Below are 20,200 nucleotides of genomic sequence, written 5' to 3'. Positions count from 1 at the left end.
CGTGGCATAGTCTGTGACTCCGATTTTAACGCTTTCGACCGCCCACAGGAAAACGTAAGATAGGTGCTATCGATTCCTGAACGCAAGTTCAAGGTCAAAATTTATTTACGTTGGAGTAGCTAGGCGGAAAAAAAAGGGGGTAGGGTTCTATAGTCCCCTCCCGTGAACTTGAACTTTTTCTGTATTTTGCATGCGTATACAAACCCGCGCACGAATATAAATAAAGATTAGTTTATCCTCCGCCCTCCCGCGAAAAATCTGATCACGCTTCTTTTTTTTTTGTTTCAATGCAATGCGTAAACAGCACTCTGAACGGGACTCTGCATAGCCTTAGACATAACTACATGCATGACATGCAAGCGGCTTTGGCGGCGCACTCTGTCATGCAAGAAATGCTTTATTTTTCCGCAGCACGCACCGTGCCTCGCTGATACACTAAAACCAGGCTGCGTGCTTTCACTGGACGTGTTATGAGATGAGAAGATCCTGAATCAAAAGAGACAGAAAGCACACTGACAGGTTCCTGTTGAATGCGTTTCCCTTCTTCGGCTTGTGCCTCTATTACGTGGCGCCGCATAAAAGTTCTCAATTTGCGTCGCGTGCGTTTGCATCAAACTTGGTGGTCTGTTTGGCGAGGGTGTGTCACAGCACGTTCGCCTCACTCGAATGTTTGCCATTCGTTCAACAGAGTAAAGAAGGAAAAAGAAAGACCTCACCGAGAGGGGCTTTACCTTGTGAGAAGACCTGTTCCCAGCCATGCATGGAGCAGCGAATACAGGATGGGCTTCTTCAGGTTTGTCGAACAGTTGAGTACAGACTGCGTCAGAGAGAATATTCCCCAAAAAGTTGTTATATGAACAGCGAGAATTTCCCATACAAAACGCATTCAGTTTGGCTACGATGTCACTTTTGACACCACTGCGACGTTTTTTTTTCATTATTTAGATTAACGTTCTCTCTCGGAAATCGAACGATGTGGTAGTAAGTTCAAACTTTTACGCAACAGCCACCACAGCAGAGTAGACAAACATGTACGCATTGTGAACATCCGCAGCTGTGGGTTTTTCAAGAACATAGCTATATATTAGTGCAAGTAAGCGAAGTGTATCTACGAAACGTTGTAAGTATACGTACCACCGTTCAGTGAAATTATGTATTCTTTTTTTATACCCGAAAACACTGTTTAAAACTAATGTAGGTCAATCCAAGTGGAATGAATGTGACCAAGATTAGATGGATTTCAGCCGTGTAATTTTGCATATTTAATCGAAATATTGAGACGAGTTGAGCTGGTTGATAGAAATGACAAAAATAGTAAGTCAGCAATAAATTGAAGCCTAATATAGTTATAATACCATATTATTTATGGAAGACCGCCACTGAACTAAGATACTGCGAACAAGCACAGAAATAGACAACAATGTCAAGACCTTCAATTGAGCTTTTAATAAAAAAGGCACAAACGTATACAAATACTAACAAGAGTTCTCTGTCTCTCATCACTTCGTTTCAGAGAAACTAGAACAATATAGCAATGAGAACAATATACTGATGATATATTATCAAAAATGAAACGTATAGTCATTTTCACGGCTCGCGTAGCATCCATGTATCTATGCACTCATAAATTTGATTAAGAAATGATTGTTTCACGGTAAAATCATCGTGGTACTACATGCAGTGGCAAGATAGTTTCCTTAATGATAACGACGGTGGAATGCACGAAACGCACAGTACTCCTGAGTGGCATGAACCGGCACGTATTGCAATGGTAGTTGCTGCTATTGCCTACCACTACAAGCTTTGTAGAAGCTTGTAGAACCTGTCAGCCAAATGTTAAAGCCAAATGTAAAGACCTTTCGGAGAACTGTAGAAGTGTGGTTGGCTGATCTAGCTTGCATATTAGTCCCTTGTTTAAAAAAGATGCAGAAATGAGGTGAGGCAAATATACAAGAATGTCAAGACTATGCGATCTTTTCATTAGAAAAAGCACAAATATACAGAAAGCAAACGTCTGTGCAGTGCACGCGTGAAACAATACTGCTATACAGACTCGTTCACAAAACACTTGCAAAACCCGCCAGTGGTACATCTATTACGATATGTGGGGCGTTGCCTCAACTTGCAGTTAAGGGGGCATTGTAATACCCTGAAAGGCACGGCTAGTTGTCACCTATTAAACCTTTACGGGCAGCGTGGTTGCACTTCTGATTTTGACTCCACTTGTTTTTTTTGTTCACACAGAAGCCAAACGGCATTGAACTTGTTGAGGCTGCACACAACCGTCAACTGTCGCCAGCACGTGTCAGTCTGGCTTCCTTGACCCTGCACAATGTAGAAATACCCTTTCTGGGAAGGTCATCAATGATGTGCCACAGGTGCTTTTTGGACGTGTTGCGTACAATAGTCTACCTACATACGTTTCACTCATGCACTTTACTGCCATGCGCTTTGCATATATATGTATATTTTTTATTTAAAAGCTCACTTGGACGGCAGTGTTTGTTGTTGTTACTCCTTCCTGTCTGTCTCGTATCGTTATAGGGTTTTTGCGCTGTTTTTTTACGATGCACTGCAAATCATTTCACACCCTTAAGGGTGGATTTTTGAATAAATCACCCATCTTACACCTATTATTTCTGCCAAACTTATCCGCATGGGTGTAAGTTCTGCAATTCCACCTTTTGTACGCCCATTTCTCATTTTTAGGTGTATTGTAGGTATATGTTAGCAAATTACGCCCAAGGGTGTTTCCTTGAACGTTACACCTATCATATATGTATATAGTTTAGAGCATCAATACATATCACATCTCAACGGATGCAATCAAACCGCATGCCAAAAGTCTGGTGAAAAGATCGATGTTGCGGCATTCGTTTTCATTTCCCATAATTCATTCACCAAAATATATCGTGCTATGTATTATATTTATTAAACCACCCCCTATTTATTATATTCAGAAGATTCCTCACATGTTCAATGACTTAATTCATGGGCTAACTTTTTGGGATTCCTACTAAAAATATTTTGCTGCCGCTTATGTCCATTCTTCCCTAATTCTCACAGAGACATCAGTAAAAGAGATTATGTTGCACTTAAACATAACATGAAACGATTACACACGGTTTTCGACAGGCTATCGTGCGCGCTTTCTCATTTGAAATCACACTAAGTTTTTTGTTCCAGAGGTCCTGATTTATTAAAGACGATAGTCTTTTTTGGGGACCTTCAGCGCAAAAATTTTGGTCTGCCTGCCTGCCTGTCTGTCTGTCTGTACATTTGTCGGTTTGTCTACTCTATACGGCATCTGGTACTTGAAATGGCCGACCTCATCCGCAGCGCTCACCAGTGTTGCTCAAGATTGAGCGTTCATGCTTGTGCACTCGTCAAATAAAAAGCCGAGATTGCGCATGCCTGTGGCACCATAACAACACGTATATATTCTGCATGTGCGTCTTTTACTAGAAAAAGCATACATTAGTAATATTAAGGGCCGTAGCGCTTATCACGCTGCGCTGATCATGCAATGCTTGCACGGAACAGGGAGCGTTTCCAACGCTTTGCTAATCTACCCGTCACCTTGCGTTCTACACCTTATCACCTCTAAGATGGGCAGGCACACCCCTACCAAAGCCACACGCTTTGTTTTCTAGGAAGACTGCCAGATGACGCTCATGTCTCACGTGTGACATGATTTGATGTTCTTTTTCGCCTTAGCTGTACGCTCGAGGCACTCAAACGCAGTGCCTACAGAATACCACTCACCGACTTTCTTGCGCAGAACACCAAATAAATGTCCTGTTCACTCTCTCCACACGCAAGACTATCGTCTTTTGACGACATTTGCAGAAACATGGAGATACGGGGCCAATTTTTTACAATGGGGGTCCATATATTTCCTCACACTGAAGTATTTCGCATCAATACACGGGTCCCTGATTTATTCAGTGAGTTATATTTATATCTATGAACATGGGTCAGTTCAAATTGAATGTTTGTAGTATTCGCATTGCCACGGAACTAGGCATGTTTGCAATTAACAGGCTAAGCTTACTCGGATGCAGCTGCTGTGCACGCATGCTGCGCCGCAGGACAAGCTTGGCGCACATACGCTAAGCACGGGTGAACTCTTCCAATGGGTCGCACCACTCTGTGAGCACTTAGTGCTCTTTTTATATTTACTTGAAATGCACGCTTGCGCGTCGTATAATATACACGTGAACGATCGTAGACAACACTAGTTAGTGCAATGTACCCGTGCCACAAAGAAGGAGAGTAGTTTACTGATTGCAGCATTGTAATTGACAGTTGTTACTGTCGCGTTACAATGCACTGATAATCGCACATTGGTATGCTCACACAAAATTTAAGACTTGAAATAAAAGCAAGCGTCCTTCATACTTTGTCGGTAAAAAAAGCAAAGCCCCCGGTTCTTGCTGATTGGCAGAGTGTTATTTAAAAGAAGCTAATAGCACAGCAGGGGTGTTGCTAGGATTTATGCGTGCAAGGGAGCAGAAAGAGGAAAAAAGGGGGCCTGGCGCAATTTGTATGTAAATTTTTGCCTGTAGTTGCATACGTGTGGATCCGAATCGCAAGCTTTCTTTCTTTTTTTTGCGAAATGGGCCAAATACTGACCCGAAAGTAGCTCAAATGACACTCAATTGGCTCATACATACGTTCACGTTTCCTCTAAAACAGTAATATTAAAACATTATTTATAAATATTACTGTTCTAGAAGAACGTTGATAGTATGTATATGTCAAGGCAGCGTTAGTTGAGCTTGTTTCGGTTCTAGATTTGCCCCATTTTGAATTAAAAAATATCTCCTCAAACAAACATAAAAAAGGGTGGGAGATGTGTCAAATATGGAACAACCTCCTTGCCACCCTTCCCTAACTTTTTATTTATATCTATGTTCCGCAAGTAACAAATTTTGACTCCGAAATGTCGAAACAACGCCGCAATAACGCCTCACCCGGGAAAAAAAAATGTACATTACGAAGGCTACGCATTTGCCACCTGCAGACGTCAGTGGCAAAAAAAAAAAGACTTTGAAGCTCTGCTAGCAAATAAATGTGTTGTCAAGCATGAAATATTACACTATATCTTGGAGGCTTGACATAGCTTGGAAATTATATCATAAAACGGTACTGCTATGTGTTTCGGTTTCGGTTTTGAGGTCTCGGGGCAACTGCGCATCGCCATCGTCAACAGGCAGACTTTGAATTGGGTGGTAACATGTCGTGTGCGTGTTTGCTGCAGGCTGACGGTGGTTTATTATTTTACTATTCACTTGCTTTGTAAGGGACGCGTACTTATACGGCTTGCACAGTTTAACTTGTGCTTACAGTGGATACAGTACGTGTCACTGCAGTCTGTGGCGTGTCGGCTAGTACAGAACAACTTCGGTGCGGCGGAGTGTGTGTCCTCTGTCAACGGCTTTCGTTGAATCTTGTGCCCGCCGCAAGCAGAGTGTTTACGATCAAGCAATCAACGGACTGTACGCTGGGAGCTACATGGAGAACGCTTTTGGATTTCGTGCTATTGCTGAAAAGGTAAGCTTTCGTGTATGCGAACAACGAAGTGCAGAAGTGCGTGCCTGCCTGCCAACTCCCGATTTGCCCGCGATACTCGTAATTGCAGGAAGCGACCGTCTCATGGCGTCGGTAGCTTCGTGACCTTCGCTCGCTGTGTGCTTATCAGCTGCGATGTCTCAACAGTCGCAGTGTTCGTGAACCTCGCTTTGGGGCATGGTTAAAGAAAACGGGGGGATGTGCCCCACGCAGATAAACCTTACGGCATTCGGCAGCGGGTGAGAAAACAAGGGGGGGGGGGGGCTGAGCGAGCCGAGGTGGGCGAAAGAAATGGCATAATAATAATAATAAAAACGAAGCAGATCAACGGTAAAAGAGGTGCCAGTTGTCAGATAGCGGGACTGCAGTGGACAAATGGAGCGCGTTTATTACGCGGGAGAAAAAAAAATCCAGATTTCAATGACTGAAGATAGGGGTGCGTTTTTAATGCGAGTAAATACGCTATTTAAAGCAACAATTGAAAAATACTTAAACTTTGTATTAGTACCCCTTTGATGCCTGCGCTTTGCAGCGGCGTGACGTGTTTTGTTAAAAATCGTGCAGCTAACCAAAGAATTTATATGTACCTTGTTTAATCAGTGATTCGCGCTTTTTATGCCTTGCTTGGTTTGTTTATATTTATACTGGTATATCGTAAATAATTAGGATATAGTAATATTGATCTGCTTTAATAAGGAATGGAACAGCCACACTCAATTGCACACATCTTTTTGCATTTTTGCACCATTGTACTGCGGCACATAAAATATTGTAGAATAGAATATTTCTGTATATTTTGGTGTAGGGTTTTGCGATGTGGTTACACATGAAAGCTTAGCCAAAGTGTACCAACAAACACGCACACAAAACTTAGTTAGACTGATACAGCACAGATGATAATGGTGTAGGCATAGTTAGCCACTACAGAACACGCTCGCAAAAAACAAATGAGGATGGCGACACAGGTGGCTGTAAATGAAAGCAGGCAGACCTAACTGCTCTTGTCTGTTTCATGCATTTTGTCTGTGCAGGTTTCATCCTTACGAATGTAAGGACACTGATCCAACTAATAAGCCCTCCATGCATATATTCCTGTTAGCTACTTCTCCAATATGTCGTGCATTTTTTAAATTACACATATTTATGGTCCAACAGTCCAGAGCTTATTGAGCATATATTTAACTTACTTGTGATATATTATCTGTTGCATGGCTGTTTTTATGAATTAAAAAAATTCAACTGCGAATGAGCTGCTTATGCATGCACTCGAAGAATAGGGTTAGCACGTCTTATTTATTCTTGAGCGTAGTCAGTTTTACTCGTGGCCTAAAGTAATCATTTTGTTGACCAATGAGCAACCTGTGAAAGACATAAAATTATCGAGTACACCAAATTTATGTAACTGGAGAAGAAATTTAGAGGTGAGCTTCCGAAAATACACAGTGCTGTTTTTCCAGCAGCAGTTGTCATATTGTAAGTGCTGTTGATCCTTCCATATTGGGGCTTGCTCGATGTTTTACACTATTTTCACACAGTAGATTGTACATCTGTGATGTGTACATGTCTACACAACGATCCTTCAAAGTAAATGATAAATATTGCTACTTTTCTGTCTGAATGGGTTTATATAATTTTTTGTATCAACTATTGTAGTGGCCTATTGGTTAGGGTATTCTAGCTTAGCAAGAAAACTTGGTATAAACGCTGAAATTTGAGCTTCCCAGTATATTTCAAGCTTCTTGGTAGGTGCATGATTCAAGAGAGAAGCACTTTTTCACCACCACCACGGTGGTGAAAAAAACCATACTCAAGCATGGCACTTGCATTCGTACACTAATATGCACAAATGCTTGTAAACGTAAAAGCGAATAGTGGTAAAGCTGAAAGTGGAGAAGCTGGAGCTTTTTATTATAAGACACATCATAATGAGGTTCTGATTGTTCCCAGTATTTTTTAAATGCTTAGTTGAATGTTGTGCATCTCTTACATGCAGAATGTTGAAAGGAAAGCACACTACGTCTTCTACGATGGACTGGGTGCTGACAATGCAGTGCACTCTTCATCACAACCTGAAAGCAGCTGTTCCGGGCTCACGACCTCACTCAAAGGGTCGCAGCAGTGGTGGACGCTACTCATAGGGTGCACCAAATATCTTGTACATTTTAGGAACATTCCTCTGATGGGAAAGGCTTCATCTCAAGCTATGTGTCCTATATAACTATTTATATTTTCAATATAAGTATCAGTTTGCCATCAGATCAACAGCAGTGCGTGTAGAAAACTGTGTACAATGCATATAGTTACAGTTGTATGAAAAACTAGAAATGGCCTAGATGTCGCCAGCTTAAAAGGTTGATCCACTAATGGGTCAATCCACGCCAAACATCCCAGCTATTTTAGCGACCATCTCAAGTGTATTAAAAAAAATTGTGATGATTTACTGCATTGAAAACAGTGAAATAGTAAAATAGTTTCAAAAGAAAAAAATTTTCGGTCACGTAAATGCCTTCTGAACTTACTGGAATGTCGTTTCAGTGTGGTTTGTGGGAAAGTAGTTTAAAAGTACTGCTCATTTCTTCGATACCAAAATTTGTCTACATGTTAAGTACAAGTTCATGTGTAAAGTGTTTGAAGCGCAGTAATATTAGTGCAATATCACTGGCACATACGCCTCCAAGACTAACAATGTGCTTGATACGACTGGTTGGTGCTGTATGGTAGACAAAGAAAGTGCTTAACAGCGCAAAGGACAAGAAGGGAAAGAAGAAACGAGAACAGTGCCCTGAACAAACAATCAAAGTTTATTGCAAACCAACAGCAATATATAGAAAACAGAATCTGCGCATAACCACGCACCATAAGCAGAATCGCATATACATGCACCATACAGCCTATCTTAGCAACAACCAGTCATGTAAATGGACCCAAGATAACTAACTTCACAGCAGTTAAGAAAAATCGAGGGTACGCTAACACAGGAAGCACCAAGTTGTTGAATATAGAAAGCTTCACTAATCTCGTGCTCGCGCCGATTTTTATATCCCCCGTGATCAAACACTTGTCGAGAATTGGCTGACAACAAGACTTATTACAATGGTCTGCCAAGTGGCTGGGAAGGAAACCTTTTAGAGAGTTAGCGTACCCCCTCAACCGATCATTCATTCATCTCCCTGTTTGGCCAATGTAACCATGCCCAAAAGTAAAAAAATATCTTGTAAAGAATCGCTAAAACGCATTCAAGATGGCACGTAGCGTGTTTCTTAGTGCATTCTTCTTTCTTAGGTCCTTCGCTGTTGACCCTGTGACATAGCCCAGCGAGGTTATCGCGTGCGCAGAACACAACTCTTACACCTATTTTTCCAGTGACCTTCTTTAGCCTTTGGGAAACTTTGTGTATGTAGGGAATAACAGCCTTGCTAGAATGAGGCTTGTTGAGTTAGCTGTTGCTTTGTCTCTTATCAACCACTCTTAGTGACGTTAGGAGAGTCTCGGCAATGGAAGTTAGCTCGGGATTAGAAAAGCCTCCTTGTTGAAGGCAGTGAACTTGGAGCGAGAAACTGCACTCTATCTGGCGGTGACAAGAGCCAGTTAAAATTGCCTTTAGGCAGGAAAAAGCGATGCTTCACTTGACCAGCTTAGAATGGGCGGACGTAAAAAGGAGGTTCTTTCTTGAGCATGACTCGTACCGCCAACATACATGATGAACAAAAAAAAAAGCATTTCTAATTCTAGACATCGTAGCTTGTCGTCAGAAATAAACTCCGACGTTATTTCTAGTTTCTTCATTTCACACCCGAAAACGTCAAATATCTCATCGGTGGTTCGCCGAGGGTCAGATTGATCGATGCGGTAAAGCACTAAAAAGTCGTCAACGTAGTCGAACACTTTAACTGTACTCGTGTGATCAAAGTTAGCCATGAGACTTCTTTCATACCGCGCGAGTAAAAAGTCACAAAGAACCGGTGCTAAACTTGAGACATTGCACACATCTGCACCGGTGAGATATTTGACATTTTTTGGCGTGAAATGGTGCAACTGGAATTAAAGTCGGAGTTGGATTCATGACGACAAGTTACGATGCCTTGACTTGGAAATGCTTTTTTGGTTGACCATGTATATTGGCGGTACGAACCTTTCACAAGGCAAAGCCTTCTTTTTACGTCCACTAATTCTAAGCTAGTCAAGCGAAGCATCTCTTTTTCCTGCCTAAAGCAATTCTAACTGACTCTTGTCACCGCCAGATAGAGTGCAGTTTCTCGTTCTAAGTTCACTGCCTTCAACAAGCAGGCTTTTCTAATCCCCTGCTAACTTCTATTGCCGAGACTCTCCTAACGTCACTAAGATTGCCTGATGAGACACAAAGCAAGAGCTAACTCAACAAGCCTCATTCTAGCAAGGTTGTTATTCCCTACGTACACGAAGTTTCCCATAGGCTAAAGAAGGTCGCTGGAAAAATAGGTGTAAGAGTTGCGTTGTGCGCACGCGACAAGCTCGCTAGCCTATGTCGCAGGGTCAACAGAGAAGGACCTGAGAAAGAAGCATGCACTAAGAAATACGCTATGCACCATGTTGGATGTGTTTTAGCTATTCTCTACAAGATATTATTTACTTGTGGACATCGGCCAAACAGGGCGATGCATGAATTATCGGTTGAGGGAGCACGCTAACCTTCTTCCTTCCCAGCCACTTAGTAGACCATTGTAATAAGTCTTGTTGACAGCCAATTCTTGAGAAGTGTTTGATTACGGGGGATATAAAAATCGGTGCGAGCACGAGATTAGTGAAGCTTTCTATATTCAAGAACTTGGCGCTTCCTGTCTTAGCGCACCCTCAATTTTTTTAACTGCTGTGAAGTTAGTTATCTGGGGTCCACTTATATGACCGGTTGTCGATAAGGTAGGCCGTATGGTGCATGTATGTGCAATTCTGCTTATAATGCGTGGTTATGCGCAGATTCTGTTTTCTGTATATTGCAGTTGGTTTGCAATAAACTTTGGTTGTTTCTTCAGGGCTCTGTTCTCGTCTCATCTTTTCTTTCTTGTCATTTGCGCTGTTAAGCACTTTCTTCGTCTACTATGCCTACAAGAACTTAGCCAACATGTGTTATGAATGTCTGACTACTGAATACTAACTACACAAAAGGTATATCTTGAGGAAATAATATTATGAGACTTCTTAAGCTGCTAAACATTACGAGAAAAAATTACGAGTTTCGCAGAATCGTCATTTTCGTTTATATTGAGACCCGATTTGCACTGTGGAGTGGTCCAAATAAATATGACCTTCAAACCTACATCGAAAGGGAGAAAAAGGTATTTTCATGTTCAGTAACACCGAAAGTTGGGCGAGTTGGTGATTGTTCATGATTACAAATAAGCAGCGCACGACGTTTTACACAAAGAGAGCGGTGTCCCTATCGTCTCTCTTTGTGTAAAACGTCGTGCGCTGCTTATTTGTAATCATGTATTTTCATGTGCCAATTGTTATCATTACATTTTTTTGTTTTAAGGAAGAAAAGTTTTGAACTTTCCCATTGATGAAAATAGGAAATTTCAAGGTGGCAGCTGTTGTGTGACGAAACGGGAAGATAGGCACCAATGGGAATACTAAAAAATATTTTCTTCCTTAAAACAAAAAATTCAATGATAGTATATGAAACGAAGTGTTCATTTGCTTTCAATTTATGTATAAAGGTAATTTTTAGTTAAGCCACCACATGGCGTAAATCGCATCTGAATATGATCAAAAATTACGATTTTGTAGAATTTATGATTTTTTCTCGTAAAGTTTACCAGCTTGATAAGTCTCAAATATTTTTTTCTCAAAATATACCTTGCGTGGAGTAGGTATTCACTACACAGATATTCATACAAACTGCAGTATTACAATAAAGAAATTGCAAACATAGCACATTTTGGATAAATTCTTAGAAGCATATGTGCCAGTATAGTTGCAATAATATTACTGAGCTTCAAACACCTTACATAAGAACCTTTACTCAACATGTAGACCAAGTTTGGTATAGAACGTACTTTTAAAATAAATTTTATCACACACACCCAAACGACATCCCGGAAAGTTCCGACGGCAACCTTGCGACCAAACATTTTTTCTCTCCGAAATATCCTACCGTTTCACTGCTTTCAATACAGTTAATCAGCACAATATTTTTCGAATGCATTTGAGATGGTCGCCAAAACGGCTGGGCATTTGGCATGAAATCACCCTAACAGTGTGTCATAAACACAGAAAAAGGTCCTATGCTTATTAAGCCCTTTATTTACCAAAAAATATACTGAAAGTGCCTCCTCTGAGGCACTGTATAGTGCCGCTTTTTTCACAGTTCTAAGGGAACTAACTGCACGTGCTATTGTTGTTTACATGTGCAGCAGTAGCATTAATATGTAGTAGAACTTGCTGTTGGGATAGTTGGTGCATGTTTGCATTAAATATTAGTCAATTTTGCGCCAAAACGACGACCACACAAACGAAGAAAACACATAAACGGATTGGGCACTCATTTGCAATTGTTGATTTCTTGAGGAAATAGGCTGATGTAAACCCACTTTATGTCAACGCTTGTGCAACCTACTCGGGCCGTCCCTTACCTAATCACGCTATAGGACACATGATCGCTAGATACCGTGCTTCCAGCTCATACATGATGAGTGAAGTTTTGCTAACGCAATTGATACCCCTTTTCTTTTGTGAAAGCCCATCAAAATGGCTCTTGGTGTGAATCCACATGAAGTGACATGTGCTCTTGAACGGGCACCGTCGTTATTCTTTGCCGTAATGGCGTGCTCCCTCGCTAGATCATTGACGCAGCGCCTCGTCGTCTGGCTAACATGTCTCTTTCTGCACGATAAGGGTATTTTGTAAACCACTTCAGTAGCAGACTTCGTGAATGGCCACGCATGCTTCTTTTTACAGCCTTTCAGCTGCTCAGCATAATTTTCAGCGATGCACCGGCGCAATTTTGCTAGTTTGTTAGGGGCACGAACACGATCAGTACTTCATGCCGGCTCGCCAACTTTTTAAGGTTGTACGTATGAATATATAGTATATTATGAATATAAGGTACAAACAGCTGCTAGTGAGCACCCGTCCTGTTCATGTGTTTTCTTTGTGCGGTCGTGGTTTTGACGTGAAATTGACTATTCAATTCTGGCATTCATGTCTATTCACAGCACATGTTGAATGTCTGTAGCAAAATATTACATGATATTTTCGTATTCATATTTGCATGTTCAAGAGAACAGCAGCCGTGCCAATTGTGTCAATTGGATACAATTTCCTAATTTTGCACAAAACCATTATGAAATGCCCAACCAGCCTCATTTATTTCTCAGTATTGTTAATTTTATCAAGAAACATAAAATCCATTATTCAACTTAAGTTTGCGCATCACCATCCAATTGATTGATGTGTGCAGTTTAATGTCCTAAAGCCACCATTTGATTATGAGACGCTTTAGGGGAGGGCTCCAGAAATTTTGGCCGCCTGGGGTTCTTGTGCACCCAAATCTAAGGAAATGGGCCTACAGCATTTTCGCTTGCATGAAAAATGCAGCTGAGTACTTTGGCGACTAAACCATCGAGGCGGGGTCATCATCATCCAATCTAATACAGATGTGCCAACCGTAATTATAACTTTTAATTGACTATATTCTAACCTCACAGCAAAAGAAAAGAGTAGAACGGTTTAAAAGAAAGTTCTACCCCCCCCCCTTTCTATGACGTCCATAACGCTTTTTAAGTCGCTTTCGCCAGAATACGCTTTCGCTCTGCGGAAAAGTGCTTTTTGATTTACAGGACACAAAATATTTTTGTCCCTATATTACTCTGCCATGCAGATGCCATTCAATAACGAGTACTAGTATAAGTGCTGGCCGTCTTTCAGAGTGATTTATGAGGTTTTCGCAGCCTTAAGCGACGATAAAGAAAATCGTATGCCACTTTTTTTCTTTTCGCCACCCACTTGAGCTCCTCCTTTACGAATATCTGGAATTTCTGGGTCGCCTGTCAAACAGTTAGACAAGCTCACCAAATGCTACTGCGAGTTTTACACCCGTATTTTAGAACGTCCCTTCACTAAATGATTCACCTTAACTTGAGAAAATTGATTCCAGCGCAGTCTCTAGGCAGAGTAAGTCACTCAATATCAGGGATAATCTGCTGCGATTCTCAAGAAACGCAGCGTCATTTTTAGACAAGTGGTGGCGCTGTGCTCAGCTAGTACAAGTGAAGGATGAGATTTGAGTCGAGGAGCATTCGTATATAGGGAGGATAGCATTGTTTGCACTGTGGGACAGCTCAAGAGTGCTTTTGTTGAAATAGCTGCACTCTCGTGTATTTTAAATGAATTAGCGTATGTCAAATAATTTCTACATATACTTTTTTGTGTGTGTGATTCAGTATAATTTGTTGTACTACTGTAAATTTGGAGCCCCACCGCGGTGGTCTAGGGGCTATGGTACTCGGCTGCTGACCCCCAGGTCGTGGGATCGAATCATGGCTGTGGTGTCTGCACTTCCGATGGAGGCAGAAACGCTGTAGGCCCGTGTGCTCAGATTCGGGTGCACGTTAAAGAACCCCAGGTGTTTAAAATTTCCGGAGCCCTTCACTACGACGTTTCTCATAACCATATGGTGGTTTGGGGACGTTAAACTGCACATATCAATCAATGCTGTAAATTTGAAATTTCAAGCTCAAAAATGCTGTGTTTGTTTTTCCCGAAACCTGCTCCAAATTTAGATTTGCTCCCTAGAAAAGCAAGATATGATGCTCCAAAATATTGCTCCAGATGATAGCTTGGCTGCTCCACCTCTGCTAGCTGTAAGTGGTTACTCTTTCACCCTGCTTTTGTGTGCCCATTTTATGTTCTTTGATGTTGCATTGTTTCAGGGGGACATATTATGTGATGCGCTTGATATTTTACATCTTTAAATCAATTATTCTGTGTGGTTAGTATCTAGTGACACTGTTAAGCTATTATAATTTTGCCTATTGTTTTCACTCCTGTATTATTATTTCCCCAGTATTTTGAATGTCTGAACACACAAGGGTTATTGTGAAATGAAAATGTCATTTTAAGACTGTTTTGTCCTTACATTCATTAGAATACCACTAGCTTTGCATAATATGCATAAGGCATGCCACAACACATGCAAACTGTGGCGTACCAATGTGGCAATTGTAGTGTGCATTGATATATTATTTCAGTATATTAGAGAAATAAGGCATGCTGCATTACACTACTCTTCTTGCTGTTCGTATGCTTCACTGCACTGTGCTTTTGTGCTGCATTGAAGCGTGTTAAAATTAGTTCTTCATTTTTAAGTGCAAATAAAGGCTCTTTTGTTGTACTTTGATATGCATGCATTGGTCGTTAGAGCTCCATGCCGTACCATTGACGTCTGATTTCCGGTCTTCTTTTGTAGCAAATGGCATTCTGCTTTGCACAATTGAAAAAGGCTTTTGATTAAGGTACAATTTGTCTCTGAATCCTGTATGTTCTCTGTGCCTAATAAAATAAAGCTTGATTTCGTTTTGCACAATGGCATGACTTTGTGAACGTTGTGTTATGTGTGGCAGCTCATTTTGAGTGATGCCTTTGCATTAAGCTAGGATTATGTGTTATATGCCGTGCTTCATATATGCACCATAAAAGCTGTGCTAAGGCCAGGATTACCACACTGTGGCAGGAGCCACTGCAATAGGACATCTGCACATGAAAGGTCTAGCTAAAGGGTAAGTTTTCACGTGCTTCCACAGGGGCTTACTGGAAAGGGGTAACTTTCGAATTATGGTATTTTTTGCATGGGTGTTGGGGCATTATTCAGCATGAACACCCCCACACCCTTTTTGCTGTTTGAGCAATTACACCCCTACACTACTTTTGTTTTTTAAGGGTGTTAGGGTGTCATAGCAATATTACACCCTTACGCCCTTAAGATTACTTGGGTACATTCGCTTTTACACCCTCACTCCCTTAAGGCCACTTGGGTGTACATTTGTCTTTACACCCGAAGAAATGTTTGTGCCATAGGGTGTAAATTCGGAAATCCGCCCCACGATATAGGTGTAGCCCTGCTTGATACACCCATTTCGTGGGGTGTTGGGGTGTGAGTTATAGACACTATAAAACACCTATATGGGTGTAATTTGGTTTACAGTGTGTATTCATAGAAGCCTAACAGTGGCTTGCTAGCCTGCCTTAACATACACACAGATCTGCATCCTTGCAATATGCATGTGATTGCTTCTCCAGAGCACTTCTCACTCCATGCATCATATTTTATTACATTCTAAGTAGAATAATCTAAAAAAATGAAAGAAACGTGTGACATCTTCACTGGATAAGTAGCTCACTCTAAACCTCAAAAACACGGATTCGCTTCCTGGCTACAGCGCTGTACTTCCACACAAGGACTAAATGCAAGAATACAAATAAATTTGAATCTTGACCCTCGTTAAAAAAACCCAGCTCTTAAAAACTACCCTGGAGACCCTCACCATGGCATGCCTCTCTATTATATCATAGTTTCGGAACGTTAAATCTCGTAATCATTTCAGAACAGCTCTGACATCGTAACGAGCAACTGCGCTCCGTGGAAAGAAAAAAGTCTCACTCACAGCTCCTTGAACAGAGCTGCCAGCAGCTACATCTGAGCACCACCAACACAGCCACAATAGTTACTGGCATGATGTCGACTTACCTCTAAACATAGCCGTTGAATTTTGTTGGCTGAGGAGCAGCATATTTATTTCAATATTGTGACAATTGAGTTTTAAGCTTCCAATAATAATATTATCTGGTGTTTTACGTCCCTAAACCAACATATGAGATATGACGTAGTGGCGAGCTCCAGAAATTTAGACGATCTGGTGTTATTTAGAGTATATTGACATCGCACCATACACAGGATTCTACGATTTCGCCTCCATCGAAATGCGACTGCCCCGGCAGGCCTCAAACCGGCGACCACCCCGTCAGCCGCCGAGCACATTGGCCACTGTTCCAGAGCGGTGGACAAGTTATAAGCTTCCATTTTCAAAAATTGTTGAGTGATCTTAAAAAAAGAGAAGGCACCTAATTTCTGGACACGGCAAAGTGCCTCGCAAATAGAGCAATTTGGACTCATTTTCACTAAAAGGAAATTTAGCCTCGTAAGGTCTAACTCGTTGTTACTCTATGGTTCCTGTTCTCTATATCACCAGCTGATATTGGCTTCTGCGCTGACTTAGTCGCGAGCCTGTATGTGTTTTCTTGAGAGAATGTTGATTGCCATGTAAATCGAGCAAGATGCTTCTCGCACTACGCGACCAAAATGGAGCAGTGCACAAAAAGAAGCAACAAGGAAGATAGCTATTCGCTGTTTTTTTAAAGAATGACTACGTAACAAACGATGATAAGAATTGACGTATTCGTCGTTTAAGTGCGCTTTGAACGCACGAGACGGTGATGGGCGTGAATGCAGAAAGAACAGCAAGCGAAACGTGACGTTGCGTGTCAGCTGGAACAAAAGGAAGAGCTGCGCTTCCTTCCGTCTCCCATCCGCCCTTGCGCTCGCTGAAGCACCTTCGCCCACGCCAATGTGGGTCAGGCTCGTCGCGCGCGCGTACGCTTCGCCCCTATCATTGCGCCTTGAGCACGCAAAATCCACCCTCTCTGAACGAGCGTGACACGGAAAGTTTTGCGTGCCCGTTGCGTTACATCGTATACCCAAAATTAGATATACGCATTCGCTGTAATTTTGTCGCCGCCAAGCACCAGTTAGGGCATAGTTTTCGATGAGCTGCCTGGCGTACCACACGAGTGAAGCGAGAGAAACCCAGCTCGTCGATATTTCTAAACTCGCTTGTTTGCTTTCAGAAGCCGAATTTACAAAAAAAAAATAATTTGTCGTTTATGAATGCGTTTTCGCATTGCTCAGCCGTTCTTGTTTACTGATTTTTCGGACTTCCCGATGCGCTGGCATATACGTACGAACTGTTCTAACTAACTGTAGTACGTATATTGAAAATAGGGTCTCTAATGTACGATTTCATCTCAAAATACCTTATTTGGCAAACCTCAACATGATGTGCATATTTGTTGTATGTATTTGCGATCAGGCAGCCGGCTCAGGCCTCGATAGTAAACTAATGAATTCCCTTTGTGTTGTACTGTCCAAACGTTTTTCGTAATGCGATGAGGTTTATTTAACGAAAAAAGTCGCAACGAGGCCGCAATGGAAAAGGGCCGTATGGCAAGGCTGGCAAAGGCGCAACAGGTTTTCGCGCCATCAGAGCGCGGGGCTTTTCGTCCTCTTCCGAAGGCGCATACGCGTTGGTGCATATTCTCCACCACAATACCCCCGGGGTGAAGAGTAGCCATCCTGGTGGCTCAGGGAGTAGGCACAATGAGGGGGTCATAGTAGGGCTTGAGACAGTTATTGTGTACGGTCTCGCGTCCTCTATGGCGCAAATCTGGCGTTTGTGTGAGAGGCTCGACGATGAAATTCACCGGCGAGGTCGCATCAATGACACGGTAAGGACCATGATACCGTACCAGAAGTTTTTAGAAAGGCCAGTGACGTGCAGGAACACCCAAAGCCACACAAGGGAGCCAGTACGAAACGAAAGACCAGGGTTATGGACGTCGTCATGTCGAGCCTTTTGTCGACCTTGAGCCTCACTATTCAGAGAACGAGCCAACTGACGGCAGTCTTCGGAGTATCTGGCGACTTCAGAAAGTGGAGAGCACTCAGAAAAGCATTAGGGCAGTACGGGAGTATGCGGTGTCCACTGGGTGGGAAGGCTCGCGGCCGTACAACAAAAAGAACGGGAAAAAGCCGGTGGTCGCTTGCGGCGTGGTGTTGTAATCGAATGTAACAAAAGGTAATAAGCGTCCCAATAAGTGTGGTCGGAAGAGGCGTACATCCTCAGCATGTCACCGAGTGTGCGGTTGAACCGCTCGGTGAGACCATTTGTCTGTGAATGGTATGCAGTAGATTTCTGGTGGATGATGTTGCATTCAGCGAGGTTAGTTTGGATGACCTCCGACAGGAACTCGCGACCCCTATCACTGAGTAGTTCCCGCGGAGCACCATGGCATAGAATGAGGCTGCGGAGAATGATGATTGAAAGTTCGTGGGCGGTCAATGCCGGTAGAGCTGCAGTCTCAGCGTGGCGTGTCAGATGATCGATGCCGACAATAATCCATCGGTTTCTAATGCCACTATACGGGAGGGGGCCATAGAGGTCAAATGGGCGAGCCGGGAACGGGAGTGGCTGTAACATGCCAGTGAGGTGCCGCGGAGGTGTCTTGTTTTCTTGGAAAGTAGTGCAAGAATAAACATATTTCTCCACAAAGCGATACATTCTTCGCCAAGAATATCGCTGACAGCCTTTCGTAGGTTTTCACAACACTGGCGTGAGCACTTTGGGATCTGCATGGAAATTCACACAGATGTCAGAGCGCATGAAAGTAGAGACAGCAAGAAGCCACGTCCGTCCTCCTATAACATGTAGTTGCGGTGATACAGAATATTGTTTCGCATGGAAAAGTGGGCTGCATAACGGCGTAGCGCTCTTGTGGAAGGGACAGCAGACGGATCGGTAATGTAGTCGAATAACAAAGCAAGGTATGGTTCTTTACGCTGCTCCGAAAGCATGTGTGGTACCGAGTGGTGACAAGGTGGTAGAAAGGGGTGACAGAGAAGCCACATCGGGCGTTAATGGTGAGCGGGAAAGCGCATCGGCATCCGCATGCTTGCGACCGGAACGACATACTACACGAATATTGTATTGCTGCAATCGAAGTGCCCAACGGCCCAGGCGTCTCGACGGCTCTTTCAAGGTGGAAAGCCAACATAGAGCGTTATGGTCTGTGACCACGTCGAAAGGACGGCCGTAAAATAATGGGCGAAACTTCGTCAACGCCCATATTACCGCCAAACATTTCTTGTCTGTGACAGAGTAATTTAATTCAGTCTTCTTGATAGCACTACTTGCACAAGCGACTACGTATTCAGCTTGGGTGCCTTTTCGTTGCGCCAAAACTGCATCAAGACCGACGCTACTTGCATCGGTGTGAATTTCTGTGGGAGCAGTGGGGTCGTAGTGACGAAGGATAGGTGGTAAGGTCAATAGGCTGCGCAGCTGGTGAAATGCATTGTCACATGCAGGTGACCATGCAGATATACCTTTGCTGGTGGTAAGCAGACTAGACAAAGGTGCGATAATTGGCGCTAAGTTACATACGAAGTGACGAAACTAGGAGCAGAGACTAACGAAACTTCTGACAGCTTGCAACGATGTGGGCTTTAGGAATTCGGAAGCAGCTCGAAGCTTGTCTGTATCCGGAAGAACACAGTCTTTTGAGATGACATGTCCCAAGATGGTTAGTTTGCGTGCTGCGAAGTAGAACTTCTTGGTATTAAGTTGTAAGCCTGCAGAAGGTAGACCCGCGAGAATTCTGTGGAAATGAGCAAGGTGTGTCCGGAACTCCGCTGAAAAAACTACGATGCCCTATAGGTAAGTAAGACAAGTAAGTTTTCCACTTGTCGCCTCGCAAGATGGTATCAATCACGCGCTCAAATGTCGCAGGTGCATTTCAGAGCCCAAATAGCATGACGTTG

General features: G+C 42.6%; 1 protein-coding gene across 1 annotated transcript in view; it reads right to left on the bottom strand.

Annotated features, from left to right (window-relative positions):
• Positions 1-20,200, bottom strand: part of LOC119161314 (cytochrome P450 4V2) — a 151,066-nt gene that overhangs the window by 66,392 nt on the left and 64,474 nt on the right. Inside the window, exon 3 of the mRNA XM_037413720.2 lies at positions 732-817. Coding sequence (XP_037269617.1) covers positions 732-817 — 86 coding nt within the window. The remainder of the gene's footprint in view (positions 1-731; positions 818-20,200) is intronic.

The sequence above is a fragment of the Rhipicephalus microplus genome, chromosome X (assembly GCF_043290135.1).
Source record: "Rhipicephalus microplus isolate Deutch F79 chromosome X, USDA_Rmic, whole genome shotgun sequence".
Classification (NCBI taxonomy): Eukaryota; Metazoa; Arthropoda; class Arachnida; order Ixodida; family Ixodidae; genus Rhipicephalus; species Rhipicephalus microplus.
Note: the sequence above shows the minus strand (reverse complement) of the source record. Positions and strands in the feature narration are given on the sequence as shown.